This window comes from Megalobrama amblycephala, linkage group LG14 (genome assembly GCF_018812025.1).
Source record: "Megalobrama amblycephala isolate DHTTF-2021 linkage group LG14, ASM1881202v1, whole genome shotgun sequence".
Classification (NCBI taxonomy): Eukaryota; Metazoa; Chordata; class Actinopteri; order Cypriniformes; family Xenocyprididae; genus Megalobrama; species Megalobrama amblycephala.
Genome location: NC_063057.1, coordinates 45,294,974 through 45,321,618, shown reverse-complemented (window position 1 = coordinate 45,321,618; position 26,645 = coordinate 45,294,974). Strand labels below are relative to the sequence as shown.

At 42.8% G+C, this 26,645-nt stretch overlaps 2 protein-coding genes across 3 annotated transcripts; both read right to left on the bottom strand.

The window, feature by feature from the left end:
• Positions 1–9,400: 9,400 nt before the first annotated feature.
• On the bottom strand, positions 9,401–14,361 carry LOC125245832 (gastrula zinc finger protein XlCGF57.1-like). 2 transcript variants are annotated; one of them, XM_048156615.1, is made up of 3 exons: positions 14,272–14,361; positions 13,123–13,297; positions 9,401–11,032 (listed from the first exon to the last, which is right to left on the bottom strand). In XM_048156615.1, exons 2-3 carry the CDS (start codon positions 13,244–13,246, stop codon positions 9,894–9,896), a joined length of 1,263 nt encoding a protein of 420 aa, XP_048012572.1. In that variant the 5' UTR covers positions 13,247–13,297; positions 14,272–14,361; the 3' UTR covers positions 9,401–9,893. The 2 variants fall into 2 exon arrangements, with proteins under 2 accessions (XP_048012572.1, XP_048012571.1); XM_048156614.1 differs by having other exon boundaries at positions 13,123–14,292.
• A 6,622-nt stretch (positions 14,362–20,983) lies between these two features.
• Positions 20,984–22,588, bottom strand: LOC125245858 (zinc finger BED domain-containing protein 4-like). Its single transcript, XM_048156660.1, has 2 exons — positions 21,885–22,588; positions 20,984–21,724 (listed from the first exon to the last, which is right to left on the bottom strand). The coding sequence occupies exons 1-2, from the start codon at positions 22,506–22,508 to the stop codon at positions 21,335–21,337; spliced, it is 1,014 nt and encodes a 337-aa protein (XP_048012617.1). The 5' UTR covers positions 22,509–22,588; the 3' UTR covers positions 20,984–21,334.
• Positions 22,589–26,645: the final 4,057 nt, after the last annotated feature.

Below are 26,645 nucleotides of genomic sequence, written 5' to 3'. Positions count from 1 at the left end.
TAGAGCCTTGGGTGCTGAATCTTTTCTTCATAAATGCAATACAATTTGATTTATAGATTTGAATCTACAATGAGACACCAAAAATAAATCTTTAACAAACAAATAAATAAATATTGTTTGATTACTTGTGCTAGTGGTTTTCATGAGTTCACACTTATATATAAATATATATAATAAGCGTATTTGGTGTGCTCTCCAAGGGGATCAAGGGCCCTGAGCTTGAAATTTAGCCCAAACCCAAAGTTATCTCCGTATCCCCAGCCGAGTGAGGAGCGGGTTGGCGGAGGGATGCAGAAAACCGTAAAAAGAAACTATAGGTGAGCCGGCTCTCGTCTGTGTATATATTCCTTTTCTCGAGCTGATTAGAAAGACCGTTTGAATGTGTTCCTCCCAAACTTTGGTTATAAAACATAATTTGTCGCTTGAATTCTGCATTCTCTTGAGATGAACACATCCAAGAGGCGGACAATTAACTGTATATACTAGTTTAATTAGTGACACTTAGCCTACATTTTAAAACCTTTATGGCAACAATATGGCAACATTTTTATTAAAAAATATTTATTTGAATAGGGCATTTGTATTTTAAAACCTTTATTTTAATATGGAAACATGACACCACATTCTACAATATTTCTATGATTAAATCGCTGACTCCTCCCCATCAGCCAATCACTGTGTATTTACTCCATAGCAACGAGGTCAACCCCGCCCTTACTCTTAGCTTAAGACTTTAGTCTATTCCTTAGTAAAAGTTGGTCTCAGCAGTTTTGTGAATAGGTTTTAAGAGAAAACTCTTAGCTAAGAACTTTTACTGCTATTTAGGAGAACTCTTAGTGGTAAGATAAAATGTTTTGTGAATATGGCCCCAGATTCATAATTCCTGATTGTGATGTGTTTTATCTTCATCAGATTCCCATCAGCTCAACCTGGATCTGAACACAGTGAATAAACACCTCCGTCTGTCAGAGAAGAACAGAGTGATTACTTACACTGAAGCAGCACAGTCATATCCTGATCATCCAGACAGATTTGATCAGTGGCCTCAGGTGTTGTGTAGAGAGAGTGTGTGTGGACGCTGTTACTGGGAGATTGAGAGGAGTGGATGTGTGTGTATATCAGTGTCATATAAGAGCATCAGCAGGAAGGGTGAGCGTAAAGAGTGTTTGTTTGGGTGTAATCATCAGTCCTGGAGTTTGATCTGCTCTTCCTTCAGTTACTCATTCTGGCACAATTACATACAGACTAAACTCCCAGTAAAGTCCATCAGCAGTAGAATAGGAGTGTATGTGGATCACAGTGCAGAAACTCTGTCCTTCTACAGCGTCTCTGGAGACACAATGAGCCTCATCCACACAGTCCAGACCACATTCACTCAACCGCTCTATCCTGGGTTTTATGTTGATTATGGATCAGTGAAACTGTGTTGATGAATCAGAATAGATTCTACACATAATGCTTTGAGCTCATGATGAATCAGTAACAGTGAGATGTTATAGAGTCTCTTATTTTCTCTTCATTACATTAATCGTGTAACTAATATAAATAAAAAGTGCTACTATTACTGGGTCAAGTGTTGACAAAAAAGATATGTCGCAGTTTTCTGAAAATGGCTAAGGACTCAGCTGCTCAGATAGAGTGTGGCAGGTCATTCCACCAGCCAGGAACAGACCCAGAAAAGGTCGGTGAGAGTGATTTTGTGACCCTTTGGGATGGCACCACAAGGCGCCGTTCACTTGCAGAACGCAAGCTTCTGGAAGGCGCATAAGTCTGAAGTAGTGAGTTCAGGTATAGTGGTGCAGAGCCAGTGGTTATTCTGTAGGCAAACATTAGAGCCTTGAATTGGATGCGAGCAGCTATTGGCAGCCAATGCAGACTGATGAAGAGAGGTGTGACTTGCCCTTTCTTCGGTTCGTTAAAGACCAGTCTTGCTGCAGCATTCTGGATCAGTAGCAGAGGCTTGACAGTGCATGCTGGAAGGCCAGCCAAGAGAGCATTACAGTATTCCAGTCTGGATAGAACAAGAGCTTGGACAAGAATTTGTGTGGAATGTTCCGATAGGAAGGGTCTAATGTTCCTAATGTACAAGGCAAATCTGCAGGACCGGGCCGGATGATTAAACAATCATCCATCACCACTCCAAGGTTCCTGGCTGTCCTGGAAGCAGTAATGGTTGACGACCCAAGTTGAATTGAAAGGTTGTGATGAAGTGTTGGGTTGGCACCGACCAGAAGCAGTTCCATTTTTGGAAGGTTGAGTTGAAGGTGGTAGTCCGTCAGGCAGGCTGCGATGCGACCAGCAACCGTGGGATCATCTGGTTGGAATGAGAGGTAGAGTTGTGTCATCAGCATAACAGTGATAGGAAAAACCATGTTCCTGAATGACAGATCCTAGTGATGACATGTAGATGGAGAAGAGAAGTGGTCCAAGCACGGAGCCCTGAGGAACCCCAGTAGCAAGATGATGTGACTTGGACACCTCACCTCTCCAAGATACCCTGAAGGACCTACCTGAGAGGTAAGACTTGAACCACTGGAGTGCGGTTCCCGAGATGCCCTTCAGCATGAGGGTTGACAGGAGGATCTGGTGGTTAAATTTGTCAAAAGCAGCAGACAGATCCAGCAAGATGAGTACTGATGATTTTGAAGTTGCTCGTGCCAGTCTCAGGGCTTCAGTGACTGAGAGCAGGGCAGTCTCAGTTGAGTGGCCACTCTTGAAGCCAGACTGGTGGTTGTCAAGGAGGTTGTTCTGTGTGAGATAAGTAGACAGTTGGTTAAACACAACCCTCTCAAGTGTCTTTGCAATGTGTGATGGAATTTATGAACTAAATAATAATGAACAAACATATCTTTTCTTCTACAGTCCTAATAATAATCTAACTTTGAAATAGTCACTAGGACTGAGTGTTGTAAGTGGAAAAATTCTGCTGTGCTGGCTAGACAGCATCCTTCTAAGGATAAAAAATAGTCTTTGAGAAATTGTTTTAACCTATTGAGTAATCTGAACTATTAACCCTGAGACATTTTTTGATGATCTTGTGATTCAGTTGTTCTAATCTAAATTTATGCGGGACAGAGGAACTGAGGTGTTTTTCTTAAATCTAAACCAATCGTATTGAGACTGATGATAATGAGTAATAGATCATGCCATACTGACTGTGAAGTGTACCTGAAATCCTATAAAACCTGTTGTATTCCTTTGTTCGGAGAGAGATTCTCTGGAATTGATGAGAATTCTCCCGGCCGTGATTAAATCTTTGTAGAGCAACAACTGGAGTTTCTGGTTATTGCTGCGCAGCAAGTCAGGTTAGGGAACGAGGTTGAAGGGGGTCAAGACGTTGACCCAAAATATTATTGAGTGTCGATTAGGAGACGCTCCGAAAGATCATATATGTTATTGAGTGTCAATTTGGAGACGTTCCCAGGTATTATTGAGTTTCGATTAGGAGACGCTCCGAAAGATCAGAAAATTTATTGAGTGTCGATTAGGAGATGCCCCAGGAAGGTAACTTAAGTCAGGTGCATCTTGGAAAATCTACCACAAATTAAAGGAAGAAGGGATACTGGTCTGTAGTTTTCTGAAAGTGCTGGATTCAGAGTGGGTTTTTTAAGCAGTGGGGTAATCCTAGCCTGCTTAAAAGCTGTGGGAAATGTTCCAGTGTGAAGGGAAGAATTGATAATATGAGTGAGTGCAGGTACAATTGAGGAGGAGATGGCCTGAAGAAGAGGAGTGGGGATAGGGTCTAGCGGACAGGTAGTAGGGTGATTGGAGAGGAGGAGTTTGGAAACATCTGCCTCAGTGAGCATGGAGAAGGAGGAGAGAATTTGTGTGTTTTCCATTAAGATGTTGTTATCAGTATGTGGTGTGGAGAATTGGCCGCTGATGGTTGTTATTTTATGTGTGAAGAATGTGGCAAAGTCATCAGCTGTAAGAGCTGATGTGGGAGGGAGGGGAGGGGAGGAGGGCAAAGAAGAGAAGAAAAGGTTTTGAAAAGTGTGTGGGAATCAGTAGAATTGTTAATTTTATTGTGTATTGTATGTGGTTTTGGCATTGGAGACATTTGTAGAGAAAGAGGCTTAGATCAGTAGGATAAATAATGTGGTGAATAATGTCAGTATTTTCTTTCTATATCTATCATGTGAAGGTGGTAGTTCACTATTTGCTAATCAGTTTTTTCATACCTCCCAGATAACTACTATATACAGGTTCATAATTAATATGAAAAATGCATAATGTATAATTAATTCCAAAGTGAAGATCATGGTAACCCACTAGTAATGACTGAAATATTATTCCGTTTTTGTTTTTCAGAATTTTCTATTATTTTGGTTTGGATATTTTGTGAGTATTTTATGATTTGGTCTGCACCCCAGTTGCTGTATTCACACCTGCCCAAGCGGGGAAACAAACGAGTTCGATTCAATCAAACCAAACAAGACTGGTGTGAATACACCACTAAAAAATGTATTGTGAACCACATGTGTAGTTATTTGCATATTAATATTGTAATATCAGGTATGGTTTCTGCACCCAAACTTTACAGTTTTGCCTATTAGACAAAATCTCACACTCTTTCATTGGCAGTTCTTAATATTCTCTTGAACACACACACATACACACACCTGGTTCACTATACTTGTAGGGACTCTCCATAGACATAATGGTTTTTATACTTGCCACTTTATCACTTGCCAACAGCGTGGTATGTTTCTCCTTGATGTTTCTGCAGTTTATTGTTGGAATTATTCTATTAAAAGTCTTCAGAAGATATTTCTGTTGTGTGCTTTGCTACAGCCACCTAGCGTGATAGTAAGTAGCTTACGAATCAATTAATTTTAACATTTAATATTATAATGATGTACTGTACCAACTGTGGTTCCCTCTATAGCAATAGCTATAGTTGAGAGATGTTTTTTCCTTTGAGAAAATTTGCCATGTACAGTACCTAATAGGCCCCAAATTAATCAATATCGAATCAAATCACAAGCTTCTGAATCCAAATGTAATCTAATTGTGAAATTTGTGCCAATGCCTAGCCCTAGTGTCAATATTTTTTTTTGTTTTTACTTGAAGCAAATGTTGTCTTTTCCATTTATTTTCTTGTCAGAGTGCACCAGAATGCTGTTTACATGTTAAAATGTTCTCCTCTTTTGAGTTCTCCGGTCTGAGTATATCAAAACCTTCAGTAAGAGTGTCAGAATTAAAGCTGCTGTCTGCGATTTTTGGCCCTCTAGCGTTTAATAAACAGAACTGCACGCATCTTGCGGAGGAACATTCTAGCCGGAGCTACTTTTCTCTGTGTATGTCTATGGCGAGTCACGCAGTTACTGTGATACTCTGCGGCGGGTCCTACCAGTCCGGTCTGAAATAGTCCGAATATAAACACTTATTATAAGTGTACCATTATGATTCAGGATAAGACAAAAACACGGTTTGGAAAATGGATTCATGTTGTATATTCGCATTATATAATTTTTTTAAATTTTTAACACAAAAATGTTGCGGACTGCAGCTTTAAAGAAAATAATAGCAGAGTGCCTCCCAAACTGTGTGCTGCTGCTCAAAAGTGATGTTAGCGTGTCCGCCTTCAAATAATCTTAACCGCACAAACATAAACAAAGCATAAAGTCCTGGGGGGTATTCCAGAAAGCAAGGTTAACTTACCGTCACATATATCCTGAACTCTGGGTTTATTAACCCAAACCTTGCTTACTTGAGGTTTGCTGGTTCCGAAAAAATCGTTCGGGAGTAAGTTCAGCCAACCCAGAGTATGTTCCTGGTTAACACACAAGACATTCTCAACCGAACGACGAATCGATGATTCACCATGGAAACAGACGCCATTCTACTTCATTCATTCTTTTGTTTAATGGTGATTTACACAACCTACTTAATGCACACACACATATACATATATATATATATATATATATATATATATATATATATATATATATATATATATATATAACCTGCTCTAGAGAGAGCAAGTTGCTATGGCTACTTGCATACCCTAAAAAGTTACCTCTGTTTTTGGAACCGAAAGTTGAGGTTATCCGCTTATTTACTCTTAAACATACCCAGGTATGTCATATAACCTGCTTTCTGGAATACCCCCAGGCCTAGTTCTTTCTCATCCGTCACTGTTGTCGCTCCTCCCTTTATGCTTCCAAAGCTCCACCTTGAGATACGAGACCTGTGTGGTGCACAGGTGACACTCATTACCAATCATGCCATCAGCATCACTCCGTTCTCAAGGCCGTGGCCTCGTCCTGCTTGCCACACCATTATTCCAGGCTGAAAATCTAAATTTTCTTGTATTGGAGTAATAGGCGACAGAGCTTTGGCTTTTCCTTCCCATCTTCTGATTAACTTTAACATTCATAATGTGTTACTAACAATCCTGTTCTGCCCTAGACCAGAATTTTTTTAACATCTAAAACAAGCGGAAGACAGGCTAATGATATAGGTAAACCACTGCCTAAGTTGAGTGATTCAGTGTCTAAGCAAACTGAATCTAATATCTGGAAATGCCAGACCTCCTTTATGTCTGGAAAGTTGCATCTGAGTTAATTTCAGTCTTGCATTCTTCTGGTTCCAAATAAAAGTGCTGAACCATTGATTAATATGTTTAATTATAGTGCAATTTAGGAGAATAAGATGTAAATTTTTTATAAAATTATATACAGCTTGAGCTTGTCTTTTCAGAGGACCATGCTTCCCTTGCACCAAAACTTAGACAGTGGGCCAAATTTGAACATTATTCACAAGTAATGGGTCCTAAAATGTTATGCGATCTGGGAAAACCCATCGGATGTCACAATGGAACATTTTCAGGGAAGTCAAATAATAGGTTGTATGTCTTTTTTGGTTAAAATTGGGTTTTCATTAAATTATTATGCTATAACATGTCTATCATTTCTGAAAATATCTAGGCAAAATTTGCTTGTTTAGTGCAGAAAAATAGAAATTTACAGTGGCAGGCTGAAAAGATGGTATTTCTCTAACGTTACTGTTTAAGAACACACCCAGCAGTAGTGAAAAAAAAAAATCACCCATAGCTTTCCCTCTCTTAACACCACAAAGACAGTTCACTTATCAAAATAACAACATGACATGTAGAATAAAGGTGTATCAATGCACATTTCCCGCTAGTCCTGTGTAAACTACGGCATGCAAAGTTTATTTATTTAATTTTATATGTTATCGTGAGAAGGCAAACCCTAGAGATCTTTCTTAAAACAAGCAAAATTATCCGCCAATCTGGTAAGAAATATAATCTTGTTTTCCATTTGAATAAGATTTTTTTTCTTACCCCGGTGGCACATAATTTTATCACTTATTTATTTTTTTTCAGAAAACAAGATATAATATAAATAAAATAAAATATAAATATAAATTTTACTTATCTAGTAAATGCTTCTTGATTCAAGAATTTTTAGATATTTGGACTAGAAATAAGACAAAAATACTAAGTAAGAAAAACTTTTGCAGTGAAAATTTTCTTGTTGCAAATTAATAAATTAATGCTCCTCTGTACTTTATTTTGAAAATCAGTCACCAAATATGAAAACCAATTAGTTTTCATGCCAAGAGATCAAAGTATAATATCCAATCTTTCTATTTTTTGAGGAAAAAAAATATAAAGAAAAAATGATAGATTCACCATTTCCGATGTGGAGGCAAGCTATAATGTACATACATGTTCTAATTGTGTTTATTAGACGTTGAATTCAAATCAAATACTGCCAAACTGCCCATACTACTTCTGAAAAGGATGTCTACTTAATAAAATGTATGAAAATATGGAAATATATGGTTCAGATCCCTCAAACTAAATATGGTGGGGCCAAGTTATGCAATGCTTTATATACAATAATCATTTAAAATCAATTCTGTATTGCACAGGCAACCAATGAAGTGAGGCTAAAACCAGCATTACATGCATTTTTTATGACTGCCTGTTAAAAGTCTAATAGCCACATTTTGAACCAGTTGAAGACGGTTTAACAATACTTGGTTAACAGCCATATACAGTGAGTTACAATAATCTAGTCTTACAGAAATTAAAGCATGAATAATCCTTTCAAAATCACTGGAGGACAAAAATGGTTTAACCTTTGCTATGGATCTTAAATTGAACATTTGACCACTGAATTGATCTAATTGAAGATTTTTCATTGATTGACTAGGGCGAGTTAGCCCCTTTCTGTAAAATAAATAATTTGCTGATATCTTTTATTACATTTTGATAATTTTAACATTTAATCACTTGTGAGATATGAATTTGCTGATATCAATGGTAAAATAAAATATAGAACTTCTGTATGTGAATAAATTAAAGTATGTCATAAAATCGTGAGTCTGTTTCGATTTTATGATCAGAAGTGGTTCTAGTATAAACTGCTATATAAATATAAATGGAACATGACTTTACTGCAGTGCTGAATTACAGAGCTGGTGCAAAAATTCACATCGCTATTAGGGGTGGGGGAAGAAAATCGGTTTACATATGAATATCTTCTGCCAATTAAAAAAATCAATATTCTAATGTGTTACATTTCTTAAACTTCTGTACTACTTAAAGTTATTAATATGTTAGTGTTATTAATCACAATAAGCCATGAAAAGGACTCAATGCTGTGCTTGAGTTGAGTGTGTTGCAAAAGCTTTTATTTTTGTATCAAGGAATTTTAATTGTTTTATCTATTTGTCTTAGAGCTGCCTTGCTTTATTACAGAAGACTGCCAGTCATGTTTATAATGGTCACAGTAAACTTAAAGGATTAGTCCACTTTTAAATAAACTTTTCCTGATAATTTACTCACCCTCATCTCATTAAAGATGTCCATGTCTTTCTTTCTTCAGTCGAAAAGAATTTAAAGTTCAGGATATTTCTCCTTATAGTGGACTTCAATGGGCACCAAACAGTTGAAGGTCAAAATTAGTTTCACTGCAGCTTCAAATTGTTCTACACGATCCCAGATGAGAAATAAGGGTCTTATCCAGAGAAACCATCACTCATTTTCTTTTTCAAACTTTGACCTGTGGAGGACAGTAATACACTTAGCAGCATCTACACTGCTGGAATTCTAATAGAGGAGAAGAAGAAGAGAGCTAGTTCAAGATGAGCATTTAAGGTTAAAACTTATATAATTTTCAATTTTTTTTTCAGAAAATGAGCAATGGTTTCACTAGATAAGACCCTTATTTCTCATCTGGGATCGTGTTGAACAATTTGAAGCTGCAGTGAAACTAATTTTGACCTTCAACTGTTTGGTGCCCATTGAAGTCTACTATAAGGAGAATAATCCTGGAATGTTTTCATCAAAAACTTTAATTTCTTTTCGACTGAAGAAAGAAAGACATGAACATCTTGGATGACATGGGGGTGAGTAAATTATCAGGAAAAGTTTATTTAAAAGTGGACTAATCCTTTAAATGGCATTAGTTTAATAATACTGGGTTAACTAAAATGGGAAGAAAAATAAATTTCAAGGTTTCCCATTAATTCAGTGAGATTTTTTTCAAGATAAGAAAAGTAACACAAAACAGTAAACTACAATCAAATCTATGCATAAATAAAATCAGATATCATGAGGTACCAAAAGATTACATTCCCGCCTGTAATCACTATGATCAGATGCTTTCACAAACACTTTTTGTTTCATTGGGTTTATTTTGTTATTGAAAGAAATGTGCAGAACATTTTTACATGTTCATCTAAATGCCACTTGGGAGCTTATGTGAACCTCAAGGTTTGCTTTATTTCTGCAAGTCTTTCCAGTGTGATGGCACATGAAAGGCCACTCTCTGGTGTGTTATTACATGATTCCTAAGGTGATTCTTGTCTGTGAAACTCATTCCACACTGATATATACTGATACAGCACTCTCATACATGAACCCTGATGTGGTACTTGAGGGTTACTTTATATCTGAAAGTCTCTTCACAGTGACCACATTTAAACGGTTTCTCTCCTGAGTGAATTCTCATGTGCCTGTCAAGGTTTCCTTTATGATTGAAACTTATTCCACATTGTTGGCAGGTGAAAGACTTCTCTACAGTGTGAATTTTCATGTGGTCTTCAAAGTGTCCTTTTTCATTGCAACTCTTTCCACACTGAAGGCACATGTAGGGTTTCTCTCCAGAGTGAATTCTCAAGTGGACTTTAAAGTGTCCTTTTTCATTGAAACTCTTTCCACACTGAGGGCATGTATAAGGCTCTTCTCTAGTGTGAATGCTCATGTGCTTTTTAAGGCTTCCTTTCAGAGTGAAACCTTTTCCACACTGTTGGCAGGTGAAAAGGCTCTCTGTAGTGTGAATTCTCATGTGAGCATTAAGGTTTCCTTTTCGGTTGAAACTTTTTTCACACTTTTGGCAAGTGTAAAGCTTCTCTCCAGTGTGAACTACCATGTGGACTTCAAGGTTTCCATGTTGAGTGAATCTCTTTCCACACTGGAGGCATGTGAAAGGCTTCTCTCCAATGTGAATTCTCATATGCCTGTTAAGACTTCCTTTCTGAGTGAAACTCTTTCCACACTGTTGGCAGATGAAATGGCTTTCTCCAGTGTGAATTCTCAGGTGTTCTTTAAAGTGTCCTTTTTGAAAGAAACTCTTTCCACACTGAGTGCACATGTAGGGTTTCTCTCCAGTGTGATCTTTCATGTGGACTTTAAGGTTTACACGCTGATCAAAACCCTTTCCACACTGAGGGCATGTGTAAGGTTTCTCTTCAGTGTGAATTTTCATGTGCCTGTTAAGGTTTTTTTTCAGAGTGAAACTAATTTCACACTGATGACAGGTGAAACATTTCTCTCCAGTGTGAATTCTCATGTGGTCTTTAAGGTTTCCTTTTCTGTTGAAACTCTTTCCACACTGTTGGCAAATGAAGTGACTTCTAGTTCCTGTCTTCTGAACTATTTTTTGTGAGGAAGTATTTTCCCCAGTTATAAGACCAGGATGACTTTTATGTTGATCTTTCTCTTCCATTTCATTCAGTACTTCAGTCTCCTCTTTCAGTGCCATCAGGTCTAAAAATAAGACAAAGGAATTAAAAAAAAAAATAAAAGTTAACCCCACTTTAATGGCACAAAGCAACAGACATCAAAACATTTGACACGTAAAGCATAAAAACCCACTTATAATTAGATCCTATACCCACTAAGCTACTGAAAGAGGTGTTACATAAAGGCAGGAACACACCAAGCCGACGCCGATGAACTAGTGGTGACGAAAGCAGACTGCGGGGTTGGTTCACATCGGCAGCATCTGGGTCCAAAGTTGGCCTGAAACACCAAACCGACGCTCGACGGCCAAGTAGCATGTCCGTTCTGCACCTGCGTAAGATGAAATGCCTTTCCATACCAGCAGGTGGCAGTAGCTGAACAGCCATTCAAAATGATCACGATGGCCCGACAAGCTCCGACATGTCGAATCAGCCAAAAAAAGCCGACAAGGACCAACTTCAGCTGACGGTGCAGAACACACTGAGAAAACTTAGTCAGTCGACGAACAAAAACTAAGGCTTCTCAATATCGCAAAATCTTTAAAACATGGGAGCTAAACACTTTTTTTAAAAAGCCTAGTTTGACCCAGAAGATCTGGTTAATTATAGACTGATCTCAGTCCACTATTTGTTACATCTTCTATGGCATGTGTGATCAACCCTGTTTCTGGAGGGCACTGGCCGACCTCCAAAAATTTCGGGTGGACGGGGCACAGTGACCACAAATCAACATCCGCAAACTCCTTTTTCAAGGACAGATTGGATGCTTTCTGAAAATCAGGACTACCTATATGAGAGTTTGAAAGCAGCTGCCTATCAGCCAACACCCCACCGAATTAAATCAAAAGCCTTGACTTGGCTTTCTGATCAGCAATTACGAATGAAACGGTTACTGATTTCAAAAACAAAACAAATTATGATTATGATTAAAGCTACCTTTGATTACAATGTTTCGAAAAACTCACAGCAAATACTGCCAAGTCCAACATAGATATTGAGAGATGCATCACCGTCTTCTTTATATTTCCATGTTAAGCATGCAAGATGCTTATTTAATGATTTAATAACTTACTGCATGTACTACTTAATGTGTTTAATAATGTATGGCACGAATGCTAGTTCTCATAATGCCTGATTTCACCAGTAGATTTAAATAAACTGCATTACTGGATATGCACTTTTTAAAGGTCCCGTTTTTCGTGGTTTTTTGAAGCTTTGATTGTGTTTATTGTGTGCAATATAACAAAATGTTCATGTTTCGCGTGTAAATAAACACAGTATTTTTCACATAATTTACTTATCTGTAAACCGCTGTTTCCACTGTCATAAAAACGGGCTGATGACTTCCTTGTTCTGTGAAGTCCCTCCTTCAGAAATACGTAACGAGTTCTGATTGTGCCAGCGGTTCCTGTGTTGTGATTCGACAGCAGTTTAGCGCATCTTGCCCGGAAAGGTCACGCCTCTTACCATAACGTCTAGATGTTTTACATGTGGATTATAATTTTCGGGAACTGAGTTAAACATAAATTGTAACCATTGATCTCTAAGTACAGCGTCCCTGGGAAGGCCAAACAAAGGTGATTGGACTGCGGGATGAAAATAACAGCGTTTCGACGACATGGCGACAAACACACTCTACAAACGCAACTCTTGCTCTTTTCCGTGGGAGCGCAACACGCCCCCTTTTTTTGTGTATTCCTGTGGGCGGAGGTTAGTCAAAAAACTGTTTTAGTGACGTCATTAAAGAAGGAAATAGAGGGATGTAGTCCAAACTGGCCGTTCGATGTAGGCGACTTCTGTTATCTCGCTTGGCATTGAACTTTGAGCTTTAAAATTTTACAGATTTTATTTATACTCTAACAACAACATTACACACTTTGGTCGAGTTTTTCCAAAGCGCTTCAGTTTACTGGTGTTCATCCATTCTTCAGCTTCAGCTCAACCGGCAATGCCTGACATTACTGAATATGATTGGATTGTTTTAAACAATCATTACATTTTAACTCTTTCCCTGCTGGTACTTTTTTAGTAACTTTTTTTTCCAGCCAGTGCCAGCACTTTTGTTCATTTTCACCATTGGACATTTTAATAAGAAGCTTTGAGAATTAAACCAACCTGTTTGTTCATCAGTTTCTTCTTGTTTCACTCTAAATTCTTTTTCAATCTTCACATCTTCGCTCTCCTCTTTAATAAACTCAATCTTTATGTCTTCACTCTCCACTTTAATAAACGCCATCATTATAATAGTGGATCTCAGTCGCTTCACCAGGAGTTTTTCTGTGTGTTTGTCCTGTTTAAGAAGAGAATAATTAACAGAAAGAAAAATGAATCCAAAGTAAATATCTGGCTGTGTCTCAGTCAGCTCTAGTTCAGTAGTTCAGCGCACTGTTGAGAGTCAGAGTGAGAGTTAATGGACTTAAATGATCTGATTTACAAAAAAAAACAACCTCAAAACTTGCAAAAAAAAAAATATAAATAGCTATGAATGCAATGAGTGATTTGCAGAATGCAAATCATACAAACTTTTTGTTATGATTTACATTTGCTTTTTATTGATTTGTAGAATATATGTAATATTACACTGTCATAAAAACATTTGCTATTGATTTGGTTTGTAAAAGTTGTCATTATAGTGTTTGTTCTCGTTCATTTACACTGTTTTGAGCAGCAGGTGACGTCAGCATGAGGCGATTCGAGTGCTTCGAACCCCTGAATCAGCTGACCATATTGATTGAAAAAAAGGATGGACTCTGCCTTTGAAATAAATAATAACTAACAAGGTTACAGAAATTTCATTCAAATTATTACAAAAATTTCACCCTGTCAAAGTTTTTTTAAATGGTTTAAGTCAGATATAGACAAGTTGTTCTTTCTGTGGCGCCCATGATGAAACTGCTCTTCTGGGATTCTGGGATAATGATGAAACTGCTCTTCTGGGATTGTCCTCACACAGCTATGTTGGGTTGAATTTCATCATTTTATTAACTGCAATGTTCTTCTGGGGTTTTCTTTGTTTTTTACAGATGTACTGTTTGGCTTTTTTAAAGCTACAATTCATAATTTGCTTTTTTTCGACAGATGTGCTTTTTTAGATGTAGAGGTGAATTGCTCTCATAGCTAGCATAAAATAACTGAAATTTACCATAATGACCATAGCAAAGCGAGAATGAAATTTCAGCAAAGTAAACTCCATAACTGTATGGATTAAGCGAACAAGTGCGCTACTGTTACCTAATTACCCAATGAATCATTGAAATGTCTCACCTGTCCAGCAGAAAAAAGCCGTCTCTGGGTCTGTTTTAAACCTGTTCAAAACACAGAGTTCACATCACCTTTCAAAAGCCCTGCTGATATTTATTCTTGTTCCCTTTCAGTCGGTCACGTTCGACGTACGTCAGTAGTGACCGACGAATTGGAATCGGGATATCGCTTAGAGAGCCCTATCATCTTCGTGTAAACTAAAACAAGCCAATGGAATTGGCGTGCGATATTTGCATAATGCGCACCGCCCCCGACAGGTGTATATAAATAGGAAGCGGATGCAATCGCACTCTGTCTTTCGCTTCGGAGCCATTCACTGGTGTCCTGTTTGAAGACTCCTTTCTTCGTTTGTTTTTTGAACTAAAACATTGCCTCAAGAAGAGGGTTACAGCGAGCTTCAGTGCTGGTGAAGAGGGCACGTTCAGCGAGGTCGCGAGTGTCCGAGGAGCTGAGCTATAAGCTCTAAAACTGCTGTTTTTACAGCAACACAAAGAGTGTGTGTGTGAGCGATTTGGGCCGGTTCCTCGGTGTGTCAGGGAGTGGTGTACCTGACACATTGCGTCGCTCCCTGGGTGCTTCAGCACGAGTGAGTTGACTTCCCCTTCTAAAAGAGCTTTACAGACGAACCCTGACAGTATGTCATTTCGTCTGTGCGTTACTGGGTGCGGTCGTTCCCTGGTCCCTGCTGATGGGCACAATCGCTGCATCTCGTGTTTGGGCGTTCAGCACGCTGAGGCAGCTTTTGTGGATGGTTCATGTTCCCATTGCGGGAACATGACCATCGCGGTGCTGAGGTCGAGGCTCTCCTTTCCTGAAGTCTCAGGAAGCGGGAGTCCCCTCTCCTATGCCGCGTACGACCGTTTTTTCCGGCCCGGGAACCGGAAGGACGGTACGGCGCTGTATAGGGAGGGCGGCCTGAGGATAACGGTCAGGGCTCCCCCGCCGAGCGGAAACGCTCCTCGGGCCCCTGCCCCCTCGCCAGCACTGCAACCCATCTTTCGCCCGTTGGTTTCCGCTGGGCCCTCTTCGGACTGTCCAGCCGTTACCTTTGGTGCGCCGGCGGAGGATCAGATGTCGATCGCTGCGTCGGAAGGCGAGTTTGAGAATTCGGGGGAGGAAGATCCGGACGCGCTGCCGCCCTCCGGGACGGTAGCGGTGGCCGAGTCGGATCCCGAACTCTCGGCTGTGCTCTCTCGGGCAGCCTTGTGCGTCGGGCTCGAGTGGAACCCTCCACCCTGTCCCGGCCCATCTCGGCTGGATGATTGGTACTTGGGGGGGGTCGCGCTGGGCAGCCTCAGCGTCCCGCCCCAATGCCTTTCTTCCCGGAGGTGCATGATGAGGTGACCAGGTCTTGGCAGACACCGTATAGTGCCCGTACCAGGCCTGGCCCCCCGTCCGCCTTCACCTCCCTGGACGGCGGGGTAGCCAGGGGGTACGCGAGGATCCCGCCAGTCGAGCGGTCTGTTGCGATGCAGTTGTGTCCAACAGCCACTGGCTGGCGTGGTGAGCCGCGTCTCCCGTCCCGGGCCTGTAAGTTCTCAGCCGGTCTGACTGAGAAAGCTTACAGTTCCTGTGGGCAGGCTGCCTCCGCCCTGCACGCGATGGCCCTCTTGCAGGTTCACCAAGCAAAGGCGCTGTCGGAGATGCCCCAGGAAGGTCCTGACCAACAGCTGCTGGGGGAGCTGCGCGCTGCCACTGACCTTGCCCTCCGGGCAACGAAGGTGACAGCACGCGCTGTTGGTCACGCGATGTCTACCTTGGTAGTCCAGCAGCGCCACCTCTGGCTGACCCTCGCGGACATGCGGGATGCCGACAAGCAGCGGTTCCTAAATTCCCCCGTGTCCCCGGTCGGCCTATTCGGCGACGCGGTGGAGAGCTTCGCCCAACAGTTCTCCGCTGCACAGAAGCAGGCTGAGGCTATCAGTCACGTCATGCCGCTGCTGCCTCCACCCAGCCGCCCGTGGCTCAGCCTCAGCCCGCTCGTCGCCGAGGGCGCCCGCCTGCATCGTCCTCCGCCCCTGCTAAGACGGCAAAGCAGCAGCCTACACCAGCCAGACAGCAGGGTGCCGGTCGCGGGCGTGGTGCCCAGCCCGTCTCCGCTAAGCCCGGTGGTAAACGCAAGAGCAAAACACGGCACTGAGACGGGCAACCTGGAGGGGAAGGATCTTGCTCTTCGGGAGAGTTTTCCACCATCTCTCCCACCCCCGGAGGAGGGCCGGGGGGAATTTGTGTTTGTCTGTCCACCGCCGCTGGCTCTCCGGAGTCCAGCGGTACCCACTTTTTCACAAAAAGAGCAGTTTCCTCAAACTCCAGGTCACAACAAGGGGTGTCTGCCAGTGTGCCAGGCTCCGCCTCGCCGCTGACAGCTCCCTCCCCATTCGCCAGCAGGTGGCAGTGTGTTGGTGCAGACCGCGCCCCGTGCGCTGTCTCCCATGCACACTGCTGCCTCGCAGAGTCCGACCCCACTCCGGGCCGCCCCCAAGCCGTCCGGGTCGGGTCCCTCTCTGCCTTGCTGCCCCACCCCCGGTGCGTCTGTGGTGCCTTTGGTCCCGCTGGCTCAGTGTCTGGAAGCGTGGATCACGCTCCCCAGCCTGTCCAGTTGGCTCATTCGTACTATCAGACTCGGCTATGCGATTCAGTTCGCCCGGCGTCCCCCGGTCTTCAGGGCTGTCCACTTCACTCCGGTATCGTTGGACAGTGCACCTGTTCTCCGGGTGGAGATTGCTGTCCTCCTGGCGAAGGATACAATCAAGCCGGTCCCTCCAGCCGATATGAAGTCGGGGTTCTACAGCCCCTACTTCACTGTACCAAAAAAGGGCGGTGGGCTACGGCCAATCCTGGACCGTCCCCAGGATTGGTTTGCAGCAATGGACCTGAAGGACGCGTGCTTTCATGTCTCGATTCTGCCTCGACACAGACCCTTCCTAGGTCGGTCTGCGTTCGAGGGTCGGGCATGTCAGTACAAAGTCCTACCCGACATGGTTGTAGCTCCCAGCCGGTTGGGTCTTCAGGTCAACTGGGACAAGAGCAAACTCGCCCCCGGGTAGAGGATCTCTTGTCTCGGTCTCGAGCTAGACTCGGTCGCACGGACTGCGCGTCTCACCGAGGCGCGCGTCCAGTCGGTGTTGAACTGCCTGAGCTCGCTCAAGCGCAGGACAGCGGCTCCACTGAAAGATTTTCAGAGGCTCCTGGGGCATATGGCATCTGCAGCCGCGGTAACGCTGCTCGGATTGCTTCATATGAGACCGCTTCAACACTGGCTCCGCGGCCGGGTCCCGAGATGGGCGTGGCAGTGCGGCACGCTCCGTGTCCCCGCGACACCGAGCTGCCGTCGCACCCTTGTCCGGTGGTTGGACCCTTCGTTCCTGCGGGCCGGAGTACCCCTCGAACGAGTGTCCAGGCACGCTGTGGTCTCCACAGATGTCTCTGCCACGGGATGGGGGCCACGTACTACGGGCATGCAGTGACAGGTCTTTGGACGGGGCCTCAGCTGCATTGGCATACCAATTGCCTCGAGTTGCTAGCGGTTCGTCTTGCGCTGGCCCGCTTCAAGAAGCTGTTGTCAGGCAAGCACGTTCTAGTCCGCTCACAAAGCACTGCGGCAGTTGCGTACACCAACCGTCAAGGTGGTCTACGCTTCCGTCGCATGTCGCAACTCGCCCGCCATCTCTTGTTGTGGAGTCAGAAGGTTCTGAGGTCCCTTCGGGCCACTCGTGTCTCAGGTGTGCTCAACCGTGCAGCCGACGAGCTGTCACGGCAGCATCTACTTGCGGGCGAGTGGCGGCTCCACCCCCAGGCGGTCCAGCTGATTTGGCAGCGTTTCGGCGAGGCCCAGGTAGTCCTGTTTGCCTCCCCGGAAACTGCCCTCTGCCAGTGGTTTTATTCCCTGACCGGCGGCACGCTCGGCACGGATGCCCTGGCACACAGCTGGCCCCCGGGTCTGCGCAAACATGCGTTTCCCCCAGTGAGCCTTCTCGCACAACTCATGTGCAAGGTCAGGGAGGACGGGGAGCAGGTTCTGTTAGTGGCTCCGTACTGGCCCACTCGGACCTGGTTCTCAGACCTCATTCTCCTCGCGACAGCATCTCCCTGGCCGATTCCTCTGAGGAAGGACCCCCTGACTCAGAGACGGGGCACCCTGTGGCACCCGCGTCCCGATCTGTGGAACCTCCACGTGTGGTCCCTGGACGGGATGCGGAGGTTCTGAGTGATCTCCCGCAAGCGGTTGTAGACACCATCACTTCCGCTAGAGCTCCTTCCACTAGGAGTCTCTATGCGTTGAAGTGGAACCTGTTCGTCGAATGGTGCGCCTCTCGCCGAGAGGACCCCCGATCATGTTCGGTCGGATCCGTGCTTTCCTTCCTGCAAGAAGGGTTGGAGCGAAGGCTGTCTCCCTCCACCCTGAAGGTGTATGTTGCCGCTATCGCCGCACATCACCACGCAGTTGAGGGTAAGTCCCTGGGGAAACACGATCTGATCGTCAGATTCCTGAGGGGAGCGAGGAGATTAAATCCTCCTCGCCCTTCCTCCGTACCCTCTTGGGATTTGACCCTGGTTCTCACAGCTCTCCGGGGTCATCCCTTTGAGCCTTTGCAATCAGTCGACCTGAAACTATTGTCTCTTAAGACGGTTCTTCTGGTTGCATTGGCTTCCCTGAAGAGGGTAGGGGATCTGCATGCATTTTCGGTCGACGAAACGTGCCTAGAATTCGGGCCCGGTGATTCTCACGTTATTCTGAGACCCCGGCCTGGATACGTGCCCAAGGTTCCTACCACTCCCTTCAGAGATCAGGTAGTGAACCTGCAAGCGCTGCCCTCGGAGGAGGCAGACCCAGCCCTAGCTTTGCTCTGTCCCGTCCGCGCTCTGCGCGTTTACGTGGATAGAACGCGAAGCTTCAGGACCTCAGATCAGCTCTTCATCTGTTACGGAGGCCAGCAGAAGGGAAAGGCTGTCTCCAAGCAGAGGATGGCCCACTGGATAGTGGATGCCATCGCCTTGGCGTATGAATCCCAGGGCGTGCCTTGCCCGCTCGGGTTGAGAGCCCACTCCACCAGAGGGGTGGCCTCTTCCTGGGCGCTGGCTCATGGCGCCTCGCTGACAGATATTTGTAGAGCTGCGGGCTGGGCGACACCTAACACGTTCGCTAGGTTTTATAGCCTACGTGTAGAGCCAGTATCTTCACGTGTACTCGCATCCACTAGTCGGTAGACGTGTTGTACCTGCTCTAAGTGTCGGCTTGCAATGCCATTCCCGCCACTGGCCGGATACGTGCATACTTCACTCCAGTTGAGTTCCCCGCTTGGCGAACCCTGTCGAGTTCCTCCGCCTCCCCCTTCGGCTCGGACATTGCGGAGTGTCTGGTGCCAGGCCTACATCCGTCGCTGACGCTGTCTGTTGGCTGGGGCCCATATGTCGTGACCCCTCTACGTGAGCAGTCCCATATGTGTAATTGTCCACGGTTTAAAACTCCCTACGGGCCGAGTCCGTGTCTTTCCCTTAGCAGAGCCAGCTCTGCTGTCACCTGTCAGATGAGTCTCCCCCTAACCAGGTGGAGCCATCCCAGGGACTCCATATGCGTACTGCCCCCCGGGCCAGTCCATATGTGTATTCCCACGTAAACTCCTCCCCCATTGGGTAGGTAGTGGTCTCCGCAGCGTCCCTTACGGGTTCGCTTCCCCAGTGTAGTCTAGTTACTTAGTGGGTAGTGGTTAGACAGCAGTAGACTCTCTCGGTGTAAGCTCGTCCCCTTCACCGCCAGCCGGTGCTATGGGCGGCTGAGCTTGCGCTGGGCACTGGAAGGGGTTTCGTAACTGTGGCGCTTTAGTTGGGATCCCAATTCGTCGGTCACTACTGATGTACGTCGAACGTGACCGACTGAAAGGGAACGTCTCGGTTACGTATGTAACCCTCGTTCCCTGAAGGAGGGAACGGAGACGTACGTCCCGTCGCCACAGTTTCTGTACCCTCGCTGTAGCGCGGACACCAGTTGTCTCCTCAGCGAAAAACAGAGTGCGATTGCATCCGCTTCCTATTTATATACACCTGTCGGGGGCGGTGCGCATTATGCAAATATCGCACGCCAATTCCATTGGCTTGTTTTAGTTTACACGAAGATGATAGGGCTCTCTAAGCGATATCCTGATTCCAATTCGTCGGTCACTACTGACGTACGTCTCCGTTCCCTCCTTCAGGGAACGAGGGTTACATACGTAACCGAGACGTTTTCGCACGCACCCGGTTTTGCTGTAGTCAACAGTTGTCAATGATGATTGTCGTTTCTAACTTTCTTTATTGCCATCAAAATTAGAAGTTTAATTGCATTCCAGCTGAAAGATCCGCCACCAGCAGCATCCGCACACACGATATAGCTTACTAGCCGGGACTCCTCCTTTATGTTCACAGTAATTTATGAGATTTGTTGTATTTTTAAGCCAACGTTTCTTTGTAAAAAGCATAGAGTTAATCATACTGATTTCAAAGTTAAAGGTTCAGTAGTTTGAATATACATTGAACCAAACACTATAATAACATCTTAGTTGATAATTCAATATACTTTATTTTTGACAAAACATCCCATGTTTCGGTAGTGACTGTAATGTGTCGGCAGCGACCACATAACATTACAGAATATTAACTCGCATACTAAAACACTAATGATTTGCGTAATTGTACTAACATTTTATTTCTCCCAAATAAACGATTGTGTTCCCTATTGTCACTACCAAATAGGGGTGCAACGGATCAAAAAACTCACGGTTCGGATCGTTTCTCGGATCAGAGTCACGGATCGGATCATTTTTCGGATCAGCAAAAAAAAGACAAGACAAATAAACATAAGTTTTGTCTTTTTGTTTATTAACACTTTTAAATTATTAAATTAAAATATATAAAATCAACTTAAAGTGCACAAGGCATAATATCTTCTTTTTAACATAATTAATGAAAAACAACTTAAAGTGCAACATAAAAAGGCATATCTCCTTCCTTTAAACATGGATAGTGAAATAAAGCCTATGTCCACATCATCAAAGAAGAATAAAAGAAAGAAAGCAATGCATACCTGAGCTTATAATTTCAAATTCTTTTTCAAAAAGACAAGGATGTCTACATTGTCTGGGGAGAGTGTGGACCTCTTTGCAGTCACTATGTCCCCTGCTGTTGAGAACACTCTCTCGGAAGGAACTGAAGAGCCTGGCACAGCGAGATAGCATCTTGCCATCTTGGCAATATGAGGGTATTTACACTCATTGCTTTTCCACCATGTCAGTGGATCACCATCCACTGTAATGCCGCTTGCTGCCAGGTAGGATGCCACCTCCTCTTTGATGATGTCAGCAGGAGTCTTGCTGTCCATGTCTTTGCTGGAAAAGGTCTCTCCAAAAAGCTCTGCAATCGCCGACTTCTTTTGTGGAGGAGATGTGTCCAAGTTTGCTCCTGTTGGCTCTGCAGCTTGACCCTGCAGAAAAAGAATTAGTTGATTAATTAAACCTATTATTTATTTTCATGTTTCATAGACATGAAAATGTGGCAATAACATTTAATAAAAGCCATACTGAAAATAAAAAAATTATTTAGATTTAAATTTATCATTTTTAAAGAATATTATTTTTCTTTACCTCATCACAGTCTTCAGTGCCCAGACTGCTCACAATCTCAGTGGTGAGGTCACTGTATGTCCTCTGGCGTAGGGCAGGGTCCATGTGAGACAGGGACTTGAACCTCGGATCCAGGGCAGTAGATCTGTGAAGGTAGTCCTGTAGAGTAGGGGGTGAAGTGTATCTGGGCTTCAGGTCCTCTCTAATGGCAGTCTTGACATCTCGAGTGATGGTGCTGTCTTCCACACTTGGAGCCATGGATTGTAGAATCCTTGTTTTCAGCGGCAGGATCATTGACACGGATGGTGAAGTTTCAGTGCTCAGCAGAGATGTAACAGTTTTGAGGGGTTTAAGCACCTGGAGGACCTCCTCTGCCACTCTCACATCATCATCAGACAGGGTGATGATGTCTTTGACATTTTTCTTCAGGGTCTTGTCGGTCAATGCAGAGTATATAGCTGCCTGCTGCTCCAGATAACGCTCCAACATATCATAAGTGGAGTTCCACCTTGTTGGGACATCATGTATGAGCTTATGAGTAGGCAGCTTTAGCATTTCTTGCTTTGTCTTAAGCACATGAGCAGCTGTTGTGCTTCGGTGGAAGTAGGAAACCACCTTCCTGATCCTCCCAAGGAGGCGGTCCATCCTATTGACTGAGATTCCCTTCTGTGATGCCAAATTCACTGCATGTGCAAAGCACCCTATCTGTGGGCCCAGTCCTGCCTCATTCACTGCATTTATTTGATTTTTGGCATTATTCAGTTGTGACTGGGATATTAGTACTGGGCCTCTTTATCTTCCATTCCTCCACTGCTTGTGTCAGTACCTGCGCAAGATGAGTGCCTGTGTGACTCTCGTAGAGCGGGCGTGTCTGCAGCACCGGACTTCTCATCTCCCAGTCTGCTGTGATGAAGTGAGCGGTTATCGTCACATAGCTCTCCGTTCCCCTGGACGTCCACCCGTCTGTCGTGAGCGCAACAGAGGATGCTCGGGATAGTTCATCCACAACTTTTTTCTTCTCCTGCTCATAAAGATCTGGCACAATCTTTTCGCTGAAGTGGGTGCGCGACGGGATGTCGTAACGTGGCTCAAGCACTTTCAGCATGTGTTTAAAGCCCTCGTTTTGCACAACCGAATATGGCCTCATGTCTGCACCTATAAACACACCGATAGCGTTTGTGATGGCTTTAGCCCGGTCTGATTGTGCAAGCAAGGGGCTGCTTAAATGCCGCGGTGATAAGCGGTTGTTGAGCAGCCTTCGTTTTCACTCCTGTCAGTGAAACACCGGTGTGATGTCGCTTCAAATGCGTGGCCATGCTTGATGTGTTTCCACTGTCATATGGCTTTCTTGTGCCACAGTGCCTACACACCGTCACGGTTTTATCCACTAACCTCTTTCCTTCATCATTATATTTGACAGGGAAGCCAAAATGCTCCCATACAGGGGATTTAAATGACGCGGGGCATTCAAGCTCCTCCGTTCCTCCGCTCGCCATGACCACGCTGTGTGTGGACTGAATATGCGCACAACTTTTTTTTTCATAAATCAATCCGCGGATCACGTGTGTGCCGAACCGAAGATATTGATCCGAACGGATCACGGATCAATGATGATCCGTTGCACCACTACTACCAAAACAACAATGTCACTACCGAAACAATAGTGACAATTTACAATTTAGTGACAAATTAGTGACAAATAGCTCAAAGATGATGAAGATGCACATGGTTATCTAGCACAGTTCTGAACGGTTGTACACACAAAAAAACTACATTTTATGGAATTACAGTCAAAAAAGTTTGCTTAATTGCAGAAATAAAGGTGTTTGGTAGTGATATTCCTTAAAGTTACACACAGATTTTCAGACTTTTGAACACATTTAACCAGGCCCGGCTCCAGATATGAGATGAAAGGTGGGCCAAATGATATTCCAGGTGGGCCGGTCGGATTGGTGGGGGGCTTTAATGCTTTAATCTCACATGTCTATTGATATAGATAAGGCAATTGTTAGGGTTGTTTGTTATTGTTATAAACTATTATACTATTTTGAAAAATCACATTACAAAATATAATGTGAGATAACACAAATAATATTTGCAACATTTATTATTTAAAATGTTTTGCACGAGCTGTTTATACTGTACGAAATTAGAACTTTTGTCCAATACCTCCTCTAGGGGGGTCCGGGGGCATGCACCCCCGTAAGAAAATTTTGTACATTTTAAGGTTAAATGCATCAATCTGGTGCACTTTGGAAGCTCAAAATTAAGAGCTTCAACTCATGTACAGTGTGCAAATTGACCAAAGAAACAACATTGACTTGCACCTGGACATTAAAGAGGGCTCAAACATCTTTTTAGTTGTGATATAAAGTCTACATCGTTTTAGGTGTTTTAGGATGCCAAACAATTATAACAATAAAATAATAATACATACATGACAGTAATATCCATATAGGCTATTGTAACAAATGCAATCTAATATATATATATATATATATATATATTGGTTAGGCTACTTTACACAACGTATAGGAAAATTAAAATACTAGTTTGTAGCCAATTTCTAATCCTTGAGCTTTAATTTTGATCACCAAATCGCCAGCTAATCGTGTGAGCAAAGTGCGCACTTCTCTTTAAAACACGCAGCACAAACAGACTAAATAGTAAATACTTAATCACTGTATATATTTTGGTGCTTTATTAAGGCACAAAGCCATTACGGTTTCGATTTTAGTTAATTGGCAAAATACAATGTAGAGACCATTTATGTTTTAAATTTTCGGTTCATTATGAAACGGTGGCGGCGCACAGGGTCATTAATGGGAAACACTGAATGAATGAATGCTAAAGTTGTCGTATCAGTTGTTATCATAACAAAAACGCTTCAACCGGACCGAACGAGAGTCTCGAGGCCTGCCGCTGCGCTGAGTGAGTGACAGGAGGCTGCGATGTGCGTGAAGTCGCTGTCATATGGATACTGTACTCTCTATGGCTCTGGGTGGGCCAAGCCTCTGATTGGGTGGGCCAGGCCCACCCTGGCCCCCCCGTGGAGCCGGGCCTGCATTTAACTCAAAATGATGGTACCTATCTACTATGAAAGAGAGGTTATGAGAGGTGGGAAATATTTCCGGATCAAAAATGTAAAGTGTGTCTCAGACAATGGACTAAAACATGCACTGTTTCGGTAGTGACATGAAAATGTGGGACACATTTTTAAATAAATAAAATATAATATAAATAATTTTTAACTTCACTTTTTAAAAAAAATCAAAAATATATATTTTAAAAAGGGGTTAGGGTTCGGTACGGCCACCTCCCAATTAAAAGTACCCAATAAATGATTATATGTATATTAAGCTAACTGATATTTTTAATATTATTGTGGGATTCAACAGATAATAGATGGATCTTGGTAAACATCTAAAATTTGAATACTTAATAGCTTTTTAAATGTGTTTTTTGGTTGTTGGACAGCAGTTTGCACCAAATCAGTAGAATGGCCCTTATACAAAAGCTAAATTTACTTTATTATTAATCTATTATTGGTCCTTGCAAAATTACAAAATTCACATTCACCAGTAAATTCACTCAAATCCTTTATTCATTGTTTTTAGAAGTAACGTACATCCAGAACATTTCATCAAGTTCCTAAAACAACTTGTTTTAACTTTTTTATTTCACTAAAGTTTTTTGTTGTTTTTCTTGTTTATGTATATATATATATATATGACTATGTGAACATGCAAATGTTTTTATAAATGATCAATTGCTTTCATTATTTTATTGTACGTAACTTTCGCATTTTTACAGTTTACTTGTTTCTGATACCTTGACAATAATAATAATAAATAGAATAAATATATAATTATTATTATAATTATAATAAAAAAAGTATCACTGAATCATTTTTCGAAGCAATTGATTCAATTGATTCAGAGTTTTAAAAAACTCAGTTTCTCTCATCACTTCTTTCCAGTACCTGAATTCGTGTTTATGATAAACTGATTCACGTTACATAGAGCGACATGAGACGCTGCTTCCGTTAACCATTACTCCCAAAAATAACTTTAATTAATGTTAAATAAAAATAAAGCATTGCAAAGTTACTTTCAATAATGTTTAATTTATTGTACACAGCTTGTAAAAAAACGAATGGATTGACCGAACAGTTTGCATTGATTTAAACACTTTAAATGCGTAAAAGCACAAACCTTTCTTCAGCATGCAGAAGAGCGGCGCAGCCTTAAGACGTCACAACACCACACCAAAATAAAAGCCCCACTCACACGCTGCTGTCAGTATGCTGGATAATTCAAAGAAAAATGATAAACTACCAATGAAAGAGTGTGATATTCTGTCCAGTAGACAAAACTGCAATGTTTGGGTGCAGAAACCATTTATACCATATATTACAGTTCTAATATGCAATTCCCTTCCAGCATTTTCACAAAATTTTCCTGGCCCCCAGAATATTTTAAGTGAATATCTGAACATACAATATATCAAAAGAGAGAACAGACCCTCTGCTTAAAAAATAAATAAATAAATAAATTTATTCTAGCTTCATGCATTCTTTTTGATCATCACTTGAATGTGGGTAAGTTTCATTTAAAAAAGCAACATTTGAGTGAGAAAGTCATGGTTTTTTCAAAAATTAATGCTGTGTCCTAATTTGCATTCTATCCTAAGTATTCAAAATTATAATTATTATGTCCCAAATCGTAGTATGTTGAATGCCATTTGTGTCAATGTATTAGATCTAAGCATTAGGTCTTAAGG